The following is an 18,664-nucleotide window of genomic DNA, read 5'->3' as shown; positions in this document are numbered from 1 at the left end:
ATCTGCTTTGCCCTAAGTGCTCACCATTGCTAGCACACTCTTAGCCATGGAGTAAGCTTCGTACCAAGCTGTCCTGGTCCTCCCCATCCTGCCCAGAACTTTGAAGAAGCAATGCTGACATGGTGCCTTAGGATCTTTCTCTCCATGCCGTTTTCAACTAGCCACAGCAACACATTTGCTTTGCTCATGCAGTCATGCCAGCCAAAGAATGGTTTCCCTCTCATTTTCTAACATATGACCTATTTAAAATTTCTTCTTATGAAGACCTGTTCCCAGCCCTCCCAGGCCACAGAGCACTTACCTGATCATACAAGTCTCTGGAACTAATTTATGTAGCTTAGTTATCTATTTCCTAACAAGTCACACCCTCATCTTTTCTTAAGAAAAGACATAGACCTGTTTTAAGTACATTTATAACCTGAATTTTTCCTTGTATAGGGAAAAACTGTACAAGGAATTCTCGATTGATGTTGTTATTTCTGTTCAGATAGTCAAGCTCAAAAAAAAAAAAAAAAAAAAAAATCCCGCTTTTTTCTATAGTGAACTTTTGTGGCAAAAGAAGAGTTTGCCAATAACTGGGGGTAAATAGGAATGAGGCCAGGGATTGCTATCTCATCAATACATTCTCATTTGGCTTTATAAAACCGATCAGTTTTAAAAGACCCAGTCTATCCAAAATAAATATTAGAAACATGCATGTATCTTAGGTCCTGTATGAAACTAATTTCCTTTCTTAAAGGACTCAACCCTACTCCCAAGCTACATAGAAAAACTAAGTGAAACACAAAACTCAGCCCAGGTCATAAGCCAGTAGAAACTTCCTGTTCTCCTGTGGATCGGGTATAGACTGAGTTTACACGATCAGGATTGTGTTGCTGGAAAATTGAACAGTGTCTGCAAAAGCGCTTGACAATGTGTTTGTGGAAGAACACTGAGAGATAATTCCGGAACTTCTCCCCAACAAAGGCATAGACAACAGGGTTGATGCAGCAGTGTGTCATTCCAAGAGTCTCTGTCACCTGCATGGCCTGGTCTAGTCTATTAGAACTACTGCAATTATTCAGTCCGAAGAACTCCTGGAAGGTTGTCAGGAGGAGAACAATGTTGTACGGAGCCCAGAAGAGAAAGTAGACGATCATGATGGCGAAGATGAGCCTCACAGCCCTGTGCCTCTTCTTCTCGTTCCTACAGCGAAACAGCGTGTGGAGGATTCCTGAGTAGCAGATGACCATGACAAGCAGGGGCAGGACCAGGCTCAAGATGACCATCTTCAATGTTTGGAAACTTTTCCAGAAATAATATTGGGTGTATGGAAAATGAGGACTGCATGTGTAATGAACACCTTCTTTTTGAGATCTGGTAAGGATTATCTCTGGGAGAGAGGCAAACACAGCTACCACCCATGTGACTCCACTTGTCATCACCCCAAAGGTGACTGTCCTGGCCTTTAAAGCAAACACAGCATGGACAATAGCCAAGTACCTATCAATCGTCAGGAGGATGATGAAGAATATTCCACCAAAATAACCAATGTGATAGAGCCCTGTGAAGAGTTTACACATTATATTCCCAAAGACCCACTCGTTTGCAGCATAGTGAGCCCAGATTGGGAGGGTGAGTAGGAAGAGCAGGTCAGAGACGGCTAGGTTGAACAGGTAGATATCAGTCATGCTCTTCAGCTTTTTGCAGCTTATCAAGATGAGGAAGACCAACATATTGCCCACAAAACCAAAGATGAATACCAGTGAGTAGAGTGGTGGCAGGAGCTGGGCTGCAATTTGTTTCACGTTGGTTTTCTGGCAGAGTGCTACTGTATCGTAATCAGTGTAGTAGGCATAAGTGGGGCTTGTCACTTGCATATTCATCCTGCAAGAACCTATGGACAAATAAAAGACAATGCTTAACACAGTTTAAAGCAGTTATTGGCCTAACATAATTACAGATTGTTTTGTAACTTAGTAGGTCTTTGAGGCATAGGTTTATACATTTAGTTTTCCCATCATCAGATGAGCTGAAATTCACCAAAGATGCATTTCACAAAATAAAATTTTGCTTTCCATATCAACGTGGGGTGAATTAATCTGAAACTGAGTTAGGCACCATGTAGCTCACAGGGTTAAGACCATCTCTATTGAAGATGCTGTTTCTAGGCATTTACCCGTAAATAGTAGGTTTCACACAAGTGCCAGTAAGGATGAACACTAGGTACTAATCACTGTTCTAAGCTTCTTACTCATTCACTCATAGTTGAATTAGCTGTTGGGCAAGTAACATTGTTCACATATTTCTAGACAAAAAGCCCCCTAAGTACAGAAAAAAAAAGATAAGTTAACACAAAACCACACCACCAGGAAGTAACTGAGTTTGAATTCGGGCAGCATGAGCCCTTAACTGAGTTGGTGCCTGTCAGTCATTGGTAACTAATAAGTTTTTAAAAGTAACATGGTCCCTCTCTGTAGTCAGGATGAAATGGGCTAATATCCAAGTATTCCAACGGTGCTATAGAATCTAACACCAGTTATTAAAGTAGGCCATCCTAAGTTTTTCTCTGAGGTTATTTCTACTTCCTAAGTTGCCACCACCAAGCGCTCTCATATAAACAGAAGAAACAATCCATCTCCATGGCTAATATCATACAGGCTAACTAGCTCAGTGTTCAGTCTCTGCAATCAGCTGGCTTGTCCTAAGTTTCACTGCTTTACTTGAGAATTTTCTCTCCTTGACTCTAAGGCTATTCATACCTCCCATTTAGGCAGTCGAAAGAAGCACCCTCCCAAAATCTCATCTTCTAGTGCTGAGCCAGAACAAGAATGCTTTACTGAGTGTGCCATAGAAACTTTGATACCTGTGATTTAATATGAACTTAGACAATTTTTAGGTTTCCCTATTTTCTGGGAGACAGGCAGAGCAAGGCAAGAAAAGAGCACAAGAGACTTAGAGCTTCTGGCACACAAATGTTCTAACTGACCCATGGCAAGGTTTCACTTCTTCTCAGCTGAAGATAATGATTATAGAATAAAATTTCAGCCAGTTCCATTGCTCTATAAGCTATTTTTTTAAGAGGAAAGAACTCTTCTTGCTAAAAAAAATTACTGTCTCTTTAAAATATTTCATTAATACTCATGTTGTATACATTTGGAGACATCACATGCTGAAGCACATCCTACGGTTTACCTTTCCTGTATCTTGAAGATTATGTTTTCAGATAATTCTGTGAGCACCTGGTGCAGACAGATGTTCTCTCAGGGTTTCCTGTCAAAGCTTTTACTCATCACAGAAGTGGAGCTAACTAACCTTCCAAGGGCTGAGAGGTGACTTACCAGAGTTTCTTGTAGTGGGAGCGGATGTCTCACCTCGTCTGGCCAAAGGAGCTGTACAAATCAAACTTAAAGATGGTATAAAGTAAGAAACACAGTCTCTTTCAGAGGGGGTGGAGTTTAATGAGAAAGGGCATTACGTAGTGTTCAGGGTGGAGGTGTCAGATCAGTTCTTCTTTTTCTTTAAAGTTGCGTTTAAAGCAGAAAATAGAAGGCAGTCTGTCTGAAAGTCCATTGAGGAGTTTACCTCATTATTTTACTTATGTTTTCTGCTCATCCAAATACACAGTTTATTAGAAATTAGAAGAAATTAAAGGGCATCAACGCCAGAAGAACACTTACATCCTGTACCCAAGGCCCACATTGGGATCAAGGCAGTCACTGTCCAAGAGACGAACAATGCACACAGCATCTCTGCTTCTCACTGGTAAAGCCAAAGGCAGCAGCACTGTTCTCCTCATCGCTCTCCTGGATAAAGGAAACTCCAGCCAATGTAAAGTCAGATAGGAGGTCTAGTCCACACGACAACCTCGCTCCTTCTTTTACTCATCTTCCCCTCCTCGTCTCATACACAGTTTTACTGCTCTGTATGACTGTTTGGTGTGAACTAAAACAACTGGTTGTCAAAAGGGTTTAGTACACATTTTCCTGGGAACTAAACATATTTCTCAGTCCCCCCACCTATCTGGTAGCAAGTAGTCATTTATGAGGGCCTATTCTATGCCAGATTTGGAGGTAACAGAGTTTCTCACTCCAACAACAGCAAAATTACAGCTTTGCACATGGACCCAACCTAGGCTTCTGCAGCCAGTATGTTAGGGTGAATAAGAGCAGCCATCTTGCTTTATCATTACTCCTCTTTCTCAAGATACGGCCTTCTCTCTGTATCTTGTCTTCAAGGTAAGACTAACAGCTCCGCCAATGCAGGATTGTCTAACTCAAGTTCTTGGGACTACTGATTCTACACATAGACCTGATTTCTGCTCTCACATAAATAGTCCCATTTCCCCCAAAGACTTGGAAATGGGGAGTTGAGATGTAAGTTTACTTCCTTCTGGGTGACTGGGGTCCTCAATAAAACCTACTTTCTTTTTTCCAGTTTGTGTCTCCTAGGGATTAATTTTCCATGTAAGAAGTATTCAGACGTGAGTTTGGTAGCAGCAGTAACAGGCATGCCCTCATAGCAAGCATAGAGATAAGCCACACCATCTCCCCCCCATCTCACCATCTCACACCCAGTGATCTTTCCAAAACAAACACAACTTAAAATCCTCAAATCATTCTGTGACGTGGACCTCGCCAGTGCTGCTAGACAGATGTTATAGTTCTCTCTATGAATGCTATTGATTCTGAGTGTTACCATGTAGAGCTAGGGCTGAGGTAGCTCACCTCCAGAGGGCAGTGTGGAGCAGCTCTGCCTGCTCCAAGTCACTCAAACCCCGCCTCTAGTGGCCTTGGCAAGATACTACACCTCTGAAACTCCGTTGCCTGTCCAGTCAGTCATGTGCTAGCAGATGTGTAAAAGAATAAATGGAAGAAGCCAAGCTGAGCAAGCTTTTACCCTCTGCTAAATGCCTGGTCCAGAGGTGAGTTCCAAATATGCACAAGGAAGCGAGGAACTGTGGACCCATGGGGAAGTCTTTACTAACAAATGAACTTTACATTTTATATGCATTGCAACACAAGCACACTGTCCTGCAGCTTGGATTTTGGTCTCCGCTTCGCTTACTACTTTGTCCCTCCCAGGTTGCCGTGACCTAGTTCTCATATATGCTGTCCTTAGACTCCCACAGAGAAATGATCCCTCTAGATTCAATGTCCATGTGCAGTATCTTAAGCCAGCTCTCCCTTTGGGACATCAATGCATCTTTAAGCAAATTCTTCATCCCTAGTCATTGTATTAGTGTCCCTATCCTTGCTTTGCTCTCATTGCCAACAACATACCTGGACCAATATTCAGAGTATCTTCAGCAAATATGGAGATGCTAATCTTCCCCTGTGAGTTCAAGGGACCACCTACAAGAGCACAGCAACTTCATCCTAAATCCTTATCAGTAGGAAGATGGGCTGTGAAAACAACAAATGAGCAAATATCCAGGTTAGAGAGACAGCTCTGTGGGTAAAGTGCTTCCTGTGGAAGTATGAGGGCCCGAGTTTGGATCCCCAGTGTTCAGATTCAACAAAAAGAAAAGCAAGAGGTCAAATGCGTCCGTACATGCCTGGAGTCCCAGTCCTGAGGGACAGGGACAGGAGGATCCCCGGGAACCACTGGCCAGCCAGCCTAACAAGTAGTGAAGGTGAGGACTATAGAGGACGGCATCTGATGCTGAGCTCTGGTCGCCACACGTCCACACACAGGTGCACAAACCCACATACACATGCATGCACCACATACAGACAAATGTCTATTTATAAAATATGCTTCTAATATGAAGTGGTGGAAAACAAAAATAAGAAAAAAATAGCCACATTCTAAAATTTAAAAACTAGCCCTTTTAAAAACACATGTTAATCTTAGCTCTTTCCCATGAGCCCTTTTAAATTGTTTTCACACATAAATTCCTCCAGCTTCTGGGTTTTCTGTTTTGTTTGTTTTGTCTGGACCATTTTCCTCAATACTGTAGCAAGTTATTTCCTTGTACTATTAAACGTTTTGAAGGTCTGGGCATAGTGGGGGTTTATCTTTAATTCTAGCGTTCTTTGAGTATGAGGCCAGCCCAGGCTCCACAGTAAGTTCTGGGCCAGCTAGGGATAAACAGTGAGACCTTGTCTCAAAAAATATTCTTATTGTGAATTTATTTCTTTATTTGAAGTTTTAATTGAGGTCCTATATTTCAGTCATATAGTCTTATCAGCTCTGATTTGCATGGATTTATAAGACCACCATCAAGATTTGGTGATAAGGAATATATCTTCCATATGTCCCAGGAAGGTGTCCCCCATCCTGCCTGGAGGGTAAGGGTCACTCTGACCTTATATAGATCATGTAGCTTTTAACGTCATAAACAGAGAATTTCTTATGCTACCTTCCTTCTGCCTGGTGTCTTTTGCTCCACACCACAACTTGAGCTGCCATCTACTGAGCAGATAGTGTCTTTTCTGTAATTTACTAAACGGAATAATCACCTTACTAATTGTTATTGTCGATGTTCTTTTGTCCTGTCAAGAAGAAAGTCTAGTTCTTACAAGGCGCTACCTTTTTATTAGAGTAGCCAGAGACTCCTCACAGTCCTTATGAGAATAAGAAAATTCTACTTACTACCTTGTGATGTCACACACTGTCACCCATGTGCCTCAGCAATAATGCTTGGGTTCAATGGCTCCCAGCCTTTTTACCTTCTGCCTCACACTCCTGTCATGGAAAATGCAATTGGGAGGTACAACGCTATTTTCACACCTCCATCTTTGTTCTCCAGATATTTGTAATGGAAAATATAAGCCTCTCCCAGCCTGTAAACACATCAAGCCATGTAAACACCCAGAGGGTGTCTGCTGTATGTAAGTCTAGACACACCATAAACCACTTAGCTCAGTGTGGGACTCTGCCCAATGTATTTGGAATCCTTACTTTAGAACAATGCTAAGACATTGTCTAAGGCAATCTTGGGATGATATCAGGCTCTAAGTACCATTTAAGGCTTACAACATGCCACTGCCACCTTGAGTGTCTCAGATCACACCTGTAGCTCTATGCATAACAGGATATTATGTAAGACTTTTCTGATCACTCTAGACCTGGAAACTATAACCTAAAGCTGAGGACAAGAAGTGTTAAGCATTTCACTGTCGTAGAAGAAACCACTGACACTTGAGGTTTGACACCCCTCCTGGGCTTTATTAAGAAGTGGCAGAACCAGAACCATCCCTGTGCTGTTCACCAACTCCTCCTAATACTGCATAAGTAGCCATTAGGGGAGGACAGGGTTAGTGAGGCCCTTCCCCTCAGAGCTTGGTGGGGCTCTGAGAGAATCGCATTAAAAATGGGGGCTGCACTCCTTAAACCACAGGTCTTCGCAGGGAAACCAGCCATCTGAACAGGGTGGCACAGCCATCTTCACTGGAAATGGCGGGTCATGAAGGCATGCACAATTGCTTGGCACAGTTCCAGCAAAGCTGAGCAGCTGTGCTGCAAATGCTGTCCTTCCATCCATAATTGTTGGGTTTGGTCTCTGCGTGTTGCATTCCTGGGGACTTTCTGCTTTATGATTCAGTTTCTGTCTTTTCCTGAGAAAATTATGTCTGAGTCTTTTTAGGAAAAAAAATCCTAAAATTAACTTCATTTGGCCACTATTTGGAAGTCTTCCTTATGCCCTGGAGATCACTAAGCACAGATAAGCACATAGCTAGATGAGGCCATCACTCCAGGAGTCGTCATGGGATGTCTGCTCCCAAGAAAATTCAAGCAGTGTAGTTGGTACAGAGTAAACAGAGACAAACCCTGACTGGCCAGGAGAATAAATCTCTTTTTATTATAGGCTTAGAGGTCTCTGAAAATGCAGTTTAAAGGTAGGAGGTCATACAGGGTAAATCCCTAGAGGAATAAAACTCAGTTAACAAGATCGATCGACAAAAACAAACGTTTCCTACCTCGTAGAGTAGATGATGAAGCACACAGTTAGATATCAGCATTTGCTGTTCACAAAAAGAGTGGTTCAGACATTTTCTGTTTGTCTGGGGTGCTTTATAACTGCACACACTGCCAGCCTAAAATCAGGCCATCAGATACTGAGTGTGTCTGCTCAGAGGAGACAGTCTTTAGATTCTTTACATTGGAGTAACAAGGCGGATAATAAGGATAAAATCTGTTCTGTTAATATTTTCTAAGTATAAATGAACTTGTAACCCTGGACATGTTATGAAAAAAAAAATCAAACACATAATCTGTACTTCTTGGGTAATCATTAGTCTGTCTTTGTTCTCTGAAAGTTGTATAAATAAGGATGCACCAGATTGCTAGTCAGTCAGAGCTCCACGATTCCCCTGACCCTGGTGCCCAACTCCCTCCTCCCCCACTGACTCCTCATCCCATCTGTAGGCCGCCCAGAGGCTTGCTCTTCTCTCTGTAATCTATGTGCAAAAATGAAGTAATTTCCTTTCTCTTGAATAAAGTTCAATTGGTCTTTTGATTCAGTTGGATTCTGAGAGGCTGTGACTAAAGCAGGTATGGGTTCTGCCTTTTCTGTCTCAGTAGTCACGGTCAATGAACCAAAGCCTTACTAGATTCTCTGACCTTTGCTTATGAATTGCCAAGTTGATGTGACACAAACCTTTCTGCTGGGGCCAGCAGGGATACCAGTCTTGATTTATATAAACACGTACATGCACACATCATATACCACACCACACCACACCAGAATCTCCTCACAGTTACAGATAATATGTGTGTGGTTTGAGTAAGAATGGCTTCCCATAGGCTCACAGATGTGAATGCTTGGTCACAGGGAGTGGTACTATTTGAAAGGATTAGGAGGTGTGGCTTCGTTGGAGGAAGTGTGTCACTAGTGGTGGGCTTTGTGGTTTCAAGGGCCCAAGCCAGGCCGTGTATTGCTCTTCCTACTGTCTGTGGATTTGGATATAGAGCTCTCAGTACTTCTCCAGCACTGTGTCTGCACGCCGCCGTGCCCTCCAGCACTGTGTCCGCACGCCGCCGTGCCCTCCAGCACTGTGTCTGCACGCCGCCGTGCCCTCCAGCACTGTGTCCGCATGCCGCCGTGCCCTCCAGCAGTCTGTCAGCACGCCGCCGTGCCCTCCAGCACTGTGTCCGCACACCGCCGTGCCCTCCAGCACTGTGTCTGCACGCCGCCGTGCCCTCCAGCACTGTGTCTGCACACCGCCGTGCCCTCCAGCACTGTGTCCGCACACCGCCGTGCCCTCCAGCACTGTGTCCGCACACCGCCGTGCCCTCCAGCAGTGTGTCCGCACGCCGCCGTGCCCTCCAGCAGTGTGTCAGCACGCCGCCGTGCCCTCCAGCACTGTGTCCGCATGCCGCCGTGCCCTCCAGCAGTGTGTCTGCACGCCGCCGTGCCCTCCAGCACTGTGTCCGCACGCTGCCGTGCCCTCCAGCAGTGTGTCCGCACGCCGCCGTGCCCTCCAGCAGTGTGTCAGCACGCCGCCGTGCCCTCCAGCACTGTGTCCGCATGCCGCCGTGCCCTCCAGCAGTGTGTCTGCACGCCGCCGTGCCCTCCAGCACTGTGTCTGCACGCCGCCGTGCCCTCCAGCACTGTGTCCGCACACCGCCGTGCCCTCCAGCAGTGTGTCCGCACGCTGCCGTGCCCTCCAGCAGTGTGTCAGCACGCCGCCGTGCCCTCCAGCAGTGTGTCCGCACGCCGCCGTGCCCTCCAGCAGTGTGTCAGCACGCCGCCGTGCCCTCCAGCACTGTGTCTGCACGCCGCCGTGCCCTCCAGCAGTGTGTCTGCACGCCGCCGTGCCCTCCAGCACTGTGTCTGCACGCCGCCGTGCCCTCCAGCACTGTGTCTGCACGCCGCCGTGCCCTCCAGCACTGTGTCAGCACGCCGCCGTGCCCTCCAGCAGTGTGTCAGCACGCCGCCGTGCTCTCCAGCACTGTGTCAGCACGCTGCCGTGCCCTCCAGCACTGTGTCTGCACGCCGCCGTGCTCTCCAGCACTGTGTCTGCATGCCACCGTGCCCTCCAGCACTGTGTCAGCACGCCGCCGTGCCCTCCAGCACTGTGTCAGCACGCCGCCGTGCCCTCCAGCAGTCTGTCAGCACGCCGCCGTGCCCTCCAGCACTGTGTCAGCACGCCGCCGTGCTCTCCAGCACTGTGTCTGCATGCCACCGTGCCCTCCAGCACTGTGTCAGCACGCCGCCGTGCCCTCCAGCACTGTGTCTGCACACCGCCGTGCCCTCCAGCAGTGTGTCTGCACGCTGCCGTGCCCTCCAGCAGTGTGTCTGCACATTGCTGTGCTCTCCTGCAGTGTGTCTGCATGCTGCCATGCTCCCTGTCATGACGACAGTGGACTAAACCTCTGAAAATGCAAGCACGCCCCAATTAAATGGTTTCCTTTATAAGAGTTGCAGTGGTCATGGCGCCTCTTCACAGCAGTAAAACAGTGACTAAGACACTATGCCGAAGTCCATATCTCAACACATTGCAGCTTCTGTTGGTCACTTCCTAACCCTAGTGTGGTCTCTCTCACCCTACCCTGAGCTGTCTTGCCGAATCCCAGCCCAGACTCTTCGTCTCCTGTGATATGTTTCCTTAGAGATACCTGGGCAGTCAAACTTGCTGAATAATCTCATTTGAGGCAAATGGGGTAAAAGCAGGAGAAGGACAGGTTTTAATGGAGTCCTTGCAAACAGCTGCACGCCGCTCTGCATATGTTCAGCCTCTCCAGCTATTTTGATAGCATAGGCCGAAGGCTGTTTATGAACAGTGCCAAGCCTACAATTCCACCAAAACTGCTTTAAAAAAAAAAAAAAAACCACCCATCCTTTGGTATGGTGGCCTTTCTTCCCTTTATTTGCACTTTCCTCCAATTGTCCACTCAAAGATTACCCTCAGATGACTTTAGAGCCCTCCTCTGGAAATACAGAGCAGGCAACGCCTACAGGGCAGTTTATTCTGTGCCAAACAAAACAAAACAAAACCAACCAACCAAACAAAAAAACCCAAAAGCCCCAAAAATCCTACTGTATATGTTCATATTGTGATCCGTGGCCATCCCCATCTCTGGACTTTCCCTGTGTTTATGTGATCATATCTGAGCCCTCTGCACCCATTGCCTGTCTATGGGGCCCTGAGCTGCAAGGTATAAAAGACATGAAAGGCATGACAGTGATACCGTTTTCACCTTACCCACCCAATCTTTAGACCCCAGGCTGCTTGTCATACTCCATCCCACAGTAGAGAAACAAATTTTTAAAAACATCATCTCTCGTGTGTATTAGTCAGCATTGCACGTAACCCATCAGCCTCCCACCCAGTGGCTTGTCATAGTGGACACGAACTTCTTACTCCTCTTCTTCCTGGCTGGGTCCCAGCTTCTCTCCTCATATCTTCTCACTCACTGAGATACAAGGCTACAGTTTGTTGAAAAGAGGCTCATCTCAGTCATGCTGAGGCTATAATTGGACAAGGTGGATGTCATCTGTGTTTATCTTCTATTAGACTAGCTGCAGAAAGGTGTGTAGCCTTGTATGAAAGCTGAAAATCATACCCCTCCATCAATACCCAGGTACATGGACTGGTGAAGTCAGGGGAAGACATGTATAGTTGTGAACGAAACAGTAACCCACACTGGAATAACCAAATACATGCTTGTTGGTTTTTTTTTTTTTAATATTTCTAGTAATATGATAGAGCATGATTTATTTTCTAAATAATAGTTTTGAAAACAATTTACATCTCATCACCATTAAAATAAAACGAGTAGGATATCTTCAGGTGATAATCTCATCCCCTACTTCTTTCAGAAACTTTTTCTCATCATGGGGTAGCAGAGCCAAAACACCATGACTTTCAGCTCCCAGGTTGTCTGCTCCTTTGTGTTTTGCTTCTGTCAGGTAAGAATTGCACCAGTGGACAGGGAAAAGCGCTCCTGCTCTTATGGGAAGGGGCTTCTCTAACCTCTGCCTCTTGTAAATTCACTTTTAAAGCTTTGTTTAGAAGATGACTAGAGCTAGGAGTTCCCACTCACTCAAAGGATAATCTGTCACCAATAGCACATCTACAAGGAAAGATGCAAAGGAAATTGACGAAAACGAGCCCAAGAGAGCAAGCATATGGCTGATATGGCACCTGCACAGCATGCACTAGGATCCAGATGGCTTGGAGTCTAAGTCACCATCACTGGGTAAACCTACAGACCCCAAACCCTAAGTTCCTGGCAACCCAGAGCTGTCTATGTCAGTCCATTTGTTCAAAGCCAGAATTTTCTCTCTAACTAATCCAATATTTTCAAGCTTGGAAGGTAGGAATTCTCACAGAGGTGTTTCATCATATATATGTTAAAGTTTCAAGTCTTGTTTTATTTTTTCTATTTATGTTAAATCTTTGAATTATGCTTGTACCCAGAGACAAGGCTCTGGAGATAATCGATGACATGTTTCTTCCTAATTCATCTATAATTTTTGTATCAGGCTTACCCTGCTTGGCAGTTTAGATATGTTCTCATGGTAGAAGGATTATTTCCAAATCAAGGGCTTCTGTCCCTGGTATATCCAGCCCTTTCTTTGTCCACAACCTATACCCAGTGCTTTTTCTCACCTGGGATTATCCAAGAGTTAATGTTTGGCTGTTTTATAGACACTTTCCCCAAGCCCACTGAGTTTTGAAGTATGGATGTTAAGAGATAAAGACCGTGGGGAAAGAGGCAGGTGTAGAGGGCATGGGGACGCAGGAAATATCAGCAACAATATGGCCAGTTTACATGCAGACAGCAGCTCCTTCTCAGTGCTGACACATCCATTTTGCTTCTGATTCCATGTGGCTCTAAACACTTCCCTGCTGTTGCCCCAGAGATCCCTGTCTGTTTGCTAGAGCCCTCTGTGCCTTGTGGAGGGGCTGGCTTTTCTCCTCATGCTTGGTAACTCACTACCTCCAGCCTTAGGCTCTCCCTGGAAAGATCAAACAAGAGCCTTTATTATCTTTAGGCTAATCACTAATGATGCATATTTTATAAACAATAATTTTATCAGGTAAGGAGCTGTGACTTGAGAAACAAGTAAACAAAGAGGTGTGATATTGAAAAGATCTTCCATGTTGTCATAGATAAAAATAACCAAGCCAAAAATGTGTCTTGCAGTTATGTATAAAAGGATCATGGAACTCAAGTGAAGTTCCCCACAAGCTATTGCAGTTCCTAGACTTCTCACAACCTGATAAAGCCTTCAGAATTAAATGCAGGTCGGAGATGAAGTCAAAGACCAGGACATTTCGTTCCAAATGAAAAGGCCCCTGCTCACTTTCATCTTCATCTGGATCAAGAATGCTTGTCACTTCCTCCTCCTCCTCACTCAGTCCTGACATGCTTCTTCCACTCCTTTCTTGTTAGACACAAGGAAAAGCATGGTGAAAATTGGTAAAATAGTATTATCACAAGGCAGTGAGGCTCTTCCTAGGGACAGAGATGAGTTCACTGCAAAGCTGAAGACTGTACCAATAATTATTCTAGGGTATTTCCTGAGCATGCGTTACATATACAAGAAGAGAGATGGTTCAGTCTTGGCATGACCCTAAGGCTCTGGACACCTGATTTAAAGCTCTTTAGTCTTCAATACATTTTTTGAGCAGTGGTTCTCAACTTTCCTAATGCTGTGGTCCTGTAATACAGTTCCTTATGTTGCGGTGACCCCCAACCATAAAAATATTTTTGTTGCCATTTCATAACTAATTTGGATACTGTTATGAATTGTAATGTAACAATTTGTGTTTTCTGATGTTCTTAGGTAACCCTTGTGAGAGGTGCACTTGACGACCCAAAGGCTTCATGACCAAAAGGCGAGAATCACTGTCTTTGAGATTTATTCCTATATACAAACTGCTCCTTCCTCCCCTGCTTTAAAAAAAAAAAATAAAGCAAACTCCTGCTTGCTTTACAACCCGACTGAGACTTCTTGCTCCCCAGTGGAAGGGGTGAATGTTGAGCTCACTCTATCTGCTGTCTCCCTATAGAAAACTGGGCATTGTTTGCACAGACGTTTGGCAATGTGCTTTCTGAAGAATATGGAGAGATACCTTCGGAACTTCTCCCCAACAAAGGCATAAATAACAGGATTAATGCAGCAGTGTGTCATCCCAAGAGTCTCTGTCACCTGCATGGCCTGGTCTAAGTGCTTGCCAGTCGTACAGTTACTCAGTCCAAAGAACTCCTGGAAGGTTGTCAGGAGGAGAACAATGTTGTACGGAGCCCAGAAGAGAAAGTAGACGATCATGATGGCGAAGATGAGCCTCACAGCTCTGTGCCTCTTCTTCTCGTTCCTACAACGAAACAGCGTGTGGAGGATTCCTGAGTAGCAGATGACCATGACAAGCAGGGGCAGGATCAGGCTCAAGATATTCCTCATTATTGTATGGAAATTCTTCCATATTAGTGGAAAATAAGGACCACAGTTATTATAAGAATCTTCTCTTTTGAATTTAGTAAATATGATTCCTGGGAGAGATGCAAACACAGCTACCACCCACGTGACTCCACTTGTCATCACCCCAAAGGTGACTGTCCTGGCCTTTAAAGCAAACACAGCATGGACAATAGCCAAGTACCTATCAATCGTCAGGAGGATGATGAAGAATATTCCACCAAAATAACCAATGTGATAGAGCCCTGTGAAGAGTTTACACATTATATTCCCAAAGACCCACTCGTTTGCAGCATAGTGAGCCCAGATTGGGAGGGTGAGCAGGAAGAGCAGGTCAGAGACGGCTAGGTTGAACAGGTAGATATCAGTCATGCTCCTCAGCTTTTTGCAGCTTATGAGGATGAGAATGACCAACATATTGCCCACAAAACCAAAGATGAATACCAGTGAGTAGAGTGGCGGCAGGATCCGGGCTCCAAATTGCTTCACGCTGGGCTTGTGACAAGGCTCACCATCATCGTAGTCGTAAGGTGTGGTGGCCTCTTCATCGAGCTCTTCGATACTTCTTGTAAATAGAGAATGAGATGTTGATAGTGTGTTATGGATGATCTGAGATAACATAGTACTGTCTTCCATTTCCCTGGAGTCTGTGGACAGAGAACAAATGATTATCTGTAACACAAATTTCTTAATCCAAATAGCCTTGCGCAAACTCTGTCAGCATCCCAGTTCCTCATGTTGTGGTGACCTCCAACCATAAATTATTTTTTGTTGCTGCTTCATAATTGTAATTTTGGTACTGTTATGAATTGTAATGTCAAGATCTATGCTTTCTGATGGTCTTAGGTAACGCTTGTGAAAGGGTCATTTGACGTCCCGTCTGATTTCTCCTTTATAGTCGTCTTCTTCACATCATATGTGCATCACTTTTCTCTTATTCCTAACAGCAGACACACCTTGTCAACTCAGCAACTATGTCTGCATTTTCTACCTTCTCTGCATGTAGTGAACACAGGCGTACAACCCATCAGCGAATGATAAGATGTAAGTAGGGTCCTCTAGAAGGCTTCTAGGCTGGCTCCTCCATAATAAAAGAGATACAGAAGAGACACTGATGGCCCCTTCTCCTATTTTAACTTGTCTAGCATAAGCTTGGTGCTTTTTTGGACTATAAACCAAAAACCTAGAGATTGTATAGAAGCCACATAGAGGACTCACTTTCTGACTTCTTATCTGAAAATGAAAATAAGACATTATAAATTGCACCATTTATTCCTTGAAGATGAAATCTCAACTTTTGCCTCCACCACCCTCTCACACTTCTTTTGACAAGGTTGCAATGACAATTCAATGTTAAAATGCCTTAACTTTGTTCCAAATTCTTTTCATTGGGCATTAACTTCTTCATTCAAAACTCTTTTTAAGAGATTGAAGATGGCTCAGACAGAGGCACTTCCTGCTCTTGCAGAGAACCCAAGTTAGTTTACTGCACCTACAGCAGGGAGCCCATAACTACCTGTCATTTCAGTTTCAGGGAATCTAACACCTCTTCTTGACCTCCATGGGCACCTGCACACATGTTAGTCACATAAACTGAAGTAGGCACAAATACACAAAATAAATGAATGTATAAACCTTTTTAAATACATTTTTTTAGCTTCTAGGACACTCCTACCTGACTGTGTGTTAACATCTTCATGCCCACTTCATCAAGCGTCCCAGCCACTATACTTGTCTTTCTGACACCCCTTTTACCTTTTGTCTCTGTATTCTTGCTCCAAAATTCTTCCGATTCAGACTGGCTGCGTTATGCCAGCTAACCGCAGGATTTTGACTCTCCTGTATACCTATGTTTTCCAAGGCTCTGTGTGCAAGTCCCACCTTCTCTGAAACATCAGAGTTTTAATTTTTGCTGTTTGATGGTATCTCTTCATGAATTGGTCCACATAGCTAACATTTATTTAGCATCCAGTATGACTTATACATGAGGGGGACACACATACACTGGCACACATGTTTGGAGATCACTGGGCAATCTGCTCTTTCACTCCTATGTGAGCTATAGGGATTCGAACTCAGGTCACTAGGCTTTTACAAGTACTTTGACAAAGGAACTATCTTGCCGGCCAAATTGTGATGTCTTTATCTTAGTTATTATCACCTATTACATTGTATAAGAAGCAAAGTCTGGTATTCCAAATCATTCCTCTTTAGAAAATTAAGAGTTGTCCTTCAGAACCAAATAGGTTGGATTCAAGTCCTGCCTCCAGCTTAGCTGATTAGATAGATGACTCAGTAGCTAAGGGTACTTGCTGGTTTGCAGATGATTTGAGTTCAGTTCCAAGCACCCATGGTAATTCCAATCCCCTCTTCTGATCTTTGCAGGCAGCTTAACTCACATGGCATTCACTGACACAGATCTGCACATATAAATAAATAAAAATAATCTCAAACATAAAATCCTGCCTCTAAGGTGAAAGCTATGTAATTTAAAGTCAGGCATGTTTTCCTGTATAGAAACTCGCTAAGCTGCTGTGATGAAGACTCAGCATGCGCTGCAGATGGATGCTCTGTGGTAGGACTGTGTCTGGGAGTTCTACCCCTACACCCTTTTCAAAGTCATCCCCTCTGCCCTGTGTGAGCTGCTAGTTTCTTGCCTTATCTGCTACTCACTCCACACCGAGCTTCTCTTCACCACAGCTCATCTCTCATTCTGCTCTGACAGTTGACACTGCATACGCACTCCTCAGCTTGAAATCCCAAGTAGCCACATGACATGGATGTGGTGGGACCTCATAGTGGTTGATCTGCTCTCAGATTCGCAGTCCTGTGCACAGCCACAACCATCTTCCGTTCATTTCCTCCAAAGTCACCGCTTCCTTAACCATGCTTCAGTAATTTACCCCATGCTTGTTTCTTGGCGTAAAATGGCTCCTACTCAAATTCCCCTTCTCTTGTGAAGCCTAATCTGCACCCTCTGACTAATCACTCTGCTCTTGTGAAATCTAAGTAACCCTTATCATGCTATCTGTTACATACCGTACACCTCTCTGAGGTTAGGGCGTGGCAGTGTTTTTAATTCGCAACTCTTATAATTTCATCTGGATAAAAGAGTTACAGCAAATGCTCACTGAAAGAGTGCACAAAAGTCTATAATAATTATAAGGTTATAAGATGTAACCTTATTAAATCTTGATGTTAAGACTGTTTTTCCTGATATCAACTACAAATTTATTTTTAATCCACCTATATAGCACAGCACTTTCCCCATCCTTTCAGTAATAGCCATATTTTACAAGCTTGCATTTCACATCACCATATCACTAGCCCACAGAAACTAGATGAGATCTTCGATGAAAGTAAAAAAAAAAAAAAAAAAGAAGAAGCATGACCCTGAAGAATTACACTGTGCTAAGCCCTGGTCTGTTCTGAAGTTCTAGCTATTATGGAAAACACTAAGCAAACACTCGTTCATCTAACACTGTGGCACATTGAGAGAACCCAGCTACTAGACCAAGTACTCAGCAAAGTAACTAAAAGGTACTGACCTATGTATCATTTTTGGCATCAAGACCTAGCACCCAGAGCTGTAGGGAAGAGAGAGAGGGGATGGGTGTGTCTTTTCAGCCTGTGTGGGCCTCATGATGAGACAAAAGGCAAATTTAAAAGGCATAGATAGACTAAAGGTGAAAGACTTCATGATTAAAATTCTAGAAATTTGATCCCTCTGCATGCTGAGAGGGACAGAGTAAGTCTGTGGGCGCCTAGAAGATGGCCAGGCAGAGTGCCTTTCCTTCCTTTGCTGTCCCTTTATAATCACCTGATCCCAAAAGGATGGTCCCACCCAGCAATGCGTTGATTTCCTCACTGCCACGAGGGTCTTTCTAGCATTTCTTGGTGCACATTATCCTCTCTCTTCTCCTCAAATCTTGATCATTGTGTCCATGTGCACAGGCTGTACAGCCCCTCTGACTGTCTGCCTAGCATCCTGCACCTTAAGCTTGGAGATGCTTGAGCTGAAAATTCATAAATTCGTGGAAAAAATCATGACTCACCAGGAATGGCTTCTTTTTGGTGGCACTGGTATCTCAGGCTTCTCAGCAACAGAACCTCAGATCTGGAGGTACAAACTTGGTGTGCAGAAGTAGGAAATAAAGTTTCCTGCAGAAAGAGAAGGCGGAGATAGAAGGCCAAGTGATGGTAAAGATTTGAAGAAAAAAAAAATATCAAAGATTTGCAGTTCTTCTTTTCCAGCCAGGAGTGTTATATGCTGGGCTGAGGTCTCCACAGGATTAATTGTGAAATCTT

At 44.3% G+C, this 18,664-nt stretch overlaps 3 protein-coding genes across 3 annotated transcripts; 1 reads left to right on the top strand and 2 right to left on the bottom strand.

Annotated features, from left to right (window-relative positions):
* Positions 1–510: 510 nt before the first annotated feature.
* LOC127183924 (C-C chemokine receptor type 5) lies at positions 511–3,471 on the bottom strand. Its single transcript, XM_051140054.1, has 2 exons — positions 3,321–3,471; positions 511–1,876 (listed from the first exon to the last, which is right to left on the bottom strand). The coding sequence occupies exon 2, from the start codon at positions 1,863–1,865 to the stop codon at positions 801–803; it is 1,065 nt and encodes a 354-aa protein (XP_050996011.1). The 5' UTR covers positions 1,866–1,876; positions 3,321–3,471; the 3' UTR covers positions 511–800.
* Positions 3,472–9,020: 5,549 nt separating this feature from the next.
* LOC127184173 (keratin-associated protein 10-11-like) lies at positions 9,021–13,768 on the top strand. Its single transcript, XM_051140418.1, has 2 exons — positions 9,021–9,944; positions 13,724–13,768. The coding sequence occupies exons 1-2, from the start codon at positions 9,021–9,023 to the stop codon at positions 13,766–13,768; spliced, it is 969 nt and encodes a 322-aa protein (XP_050996375.1).
* Ccr2 (C-C motif chemokine receptor 2) lies at positions 13,711–18,583 on the bottom strand. The gene is made up of 2 exons (XM_051140052.1): positions 18,412–18,583; positions 13,711–15,003 (listed from the first exon to the last, which is right to left on the bottom strand). The coding sequence occupies exon 2, from the start codon at positions 14,990–14,992 to the stop codon at positions 13,871–13,873; it is 1,122 nt and encodes a 373-aa protein (XP_050996009.1). The 5' UTR covers positions 14,993–15,003; positions 18,412–18,583; the 3' UTR covers positions 13,711–13,870.
* Between the last annotated feature and the right edge of the window lie 81 nt (positions 18,584–18,664).

Source organism: Acomys russatus, chromosome 32 (assembly GCF_903995435.1).
Source record: "Acomys russatus chromosome 32, mAcoRus1.1, whole genome shotgun sequence".
NCBI lineage: Eukaryota > Metazoa > Chordata > Mammalia > Rodentia > Muridae > Acomys > Acomys russatus.
The sequence above is the reverse complement of the archived record's forward strand: the minus strand, read 5'-3'. Positions and strand labels throughout refer to the sequence as shown.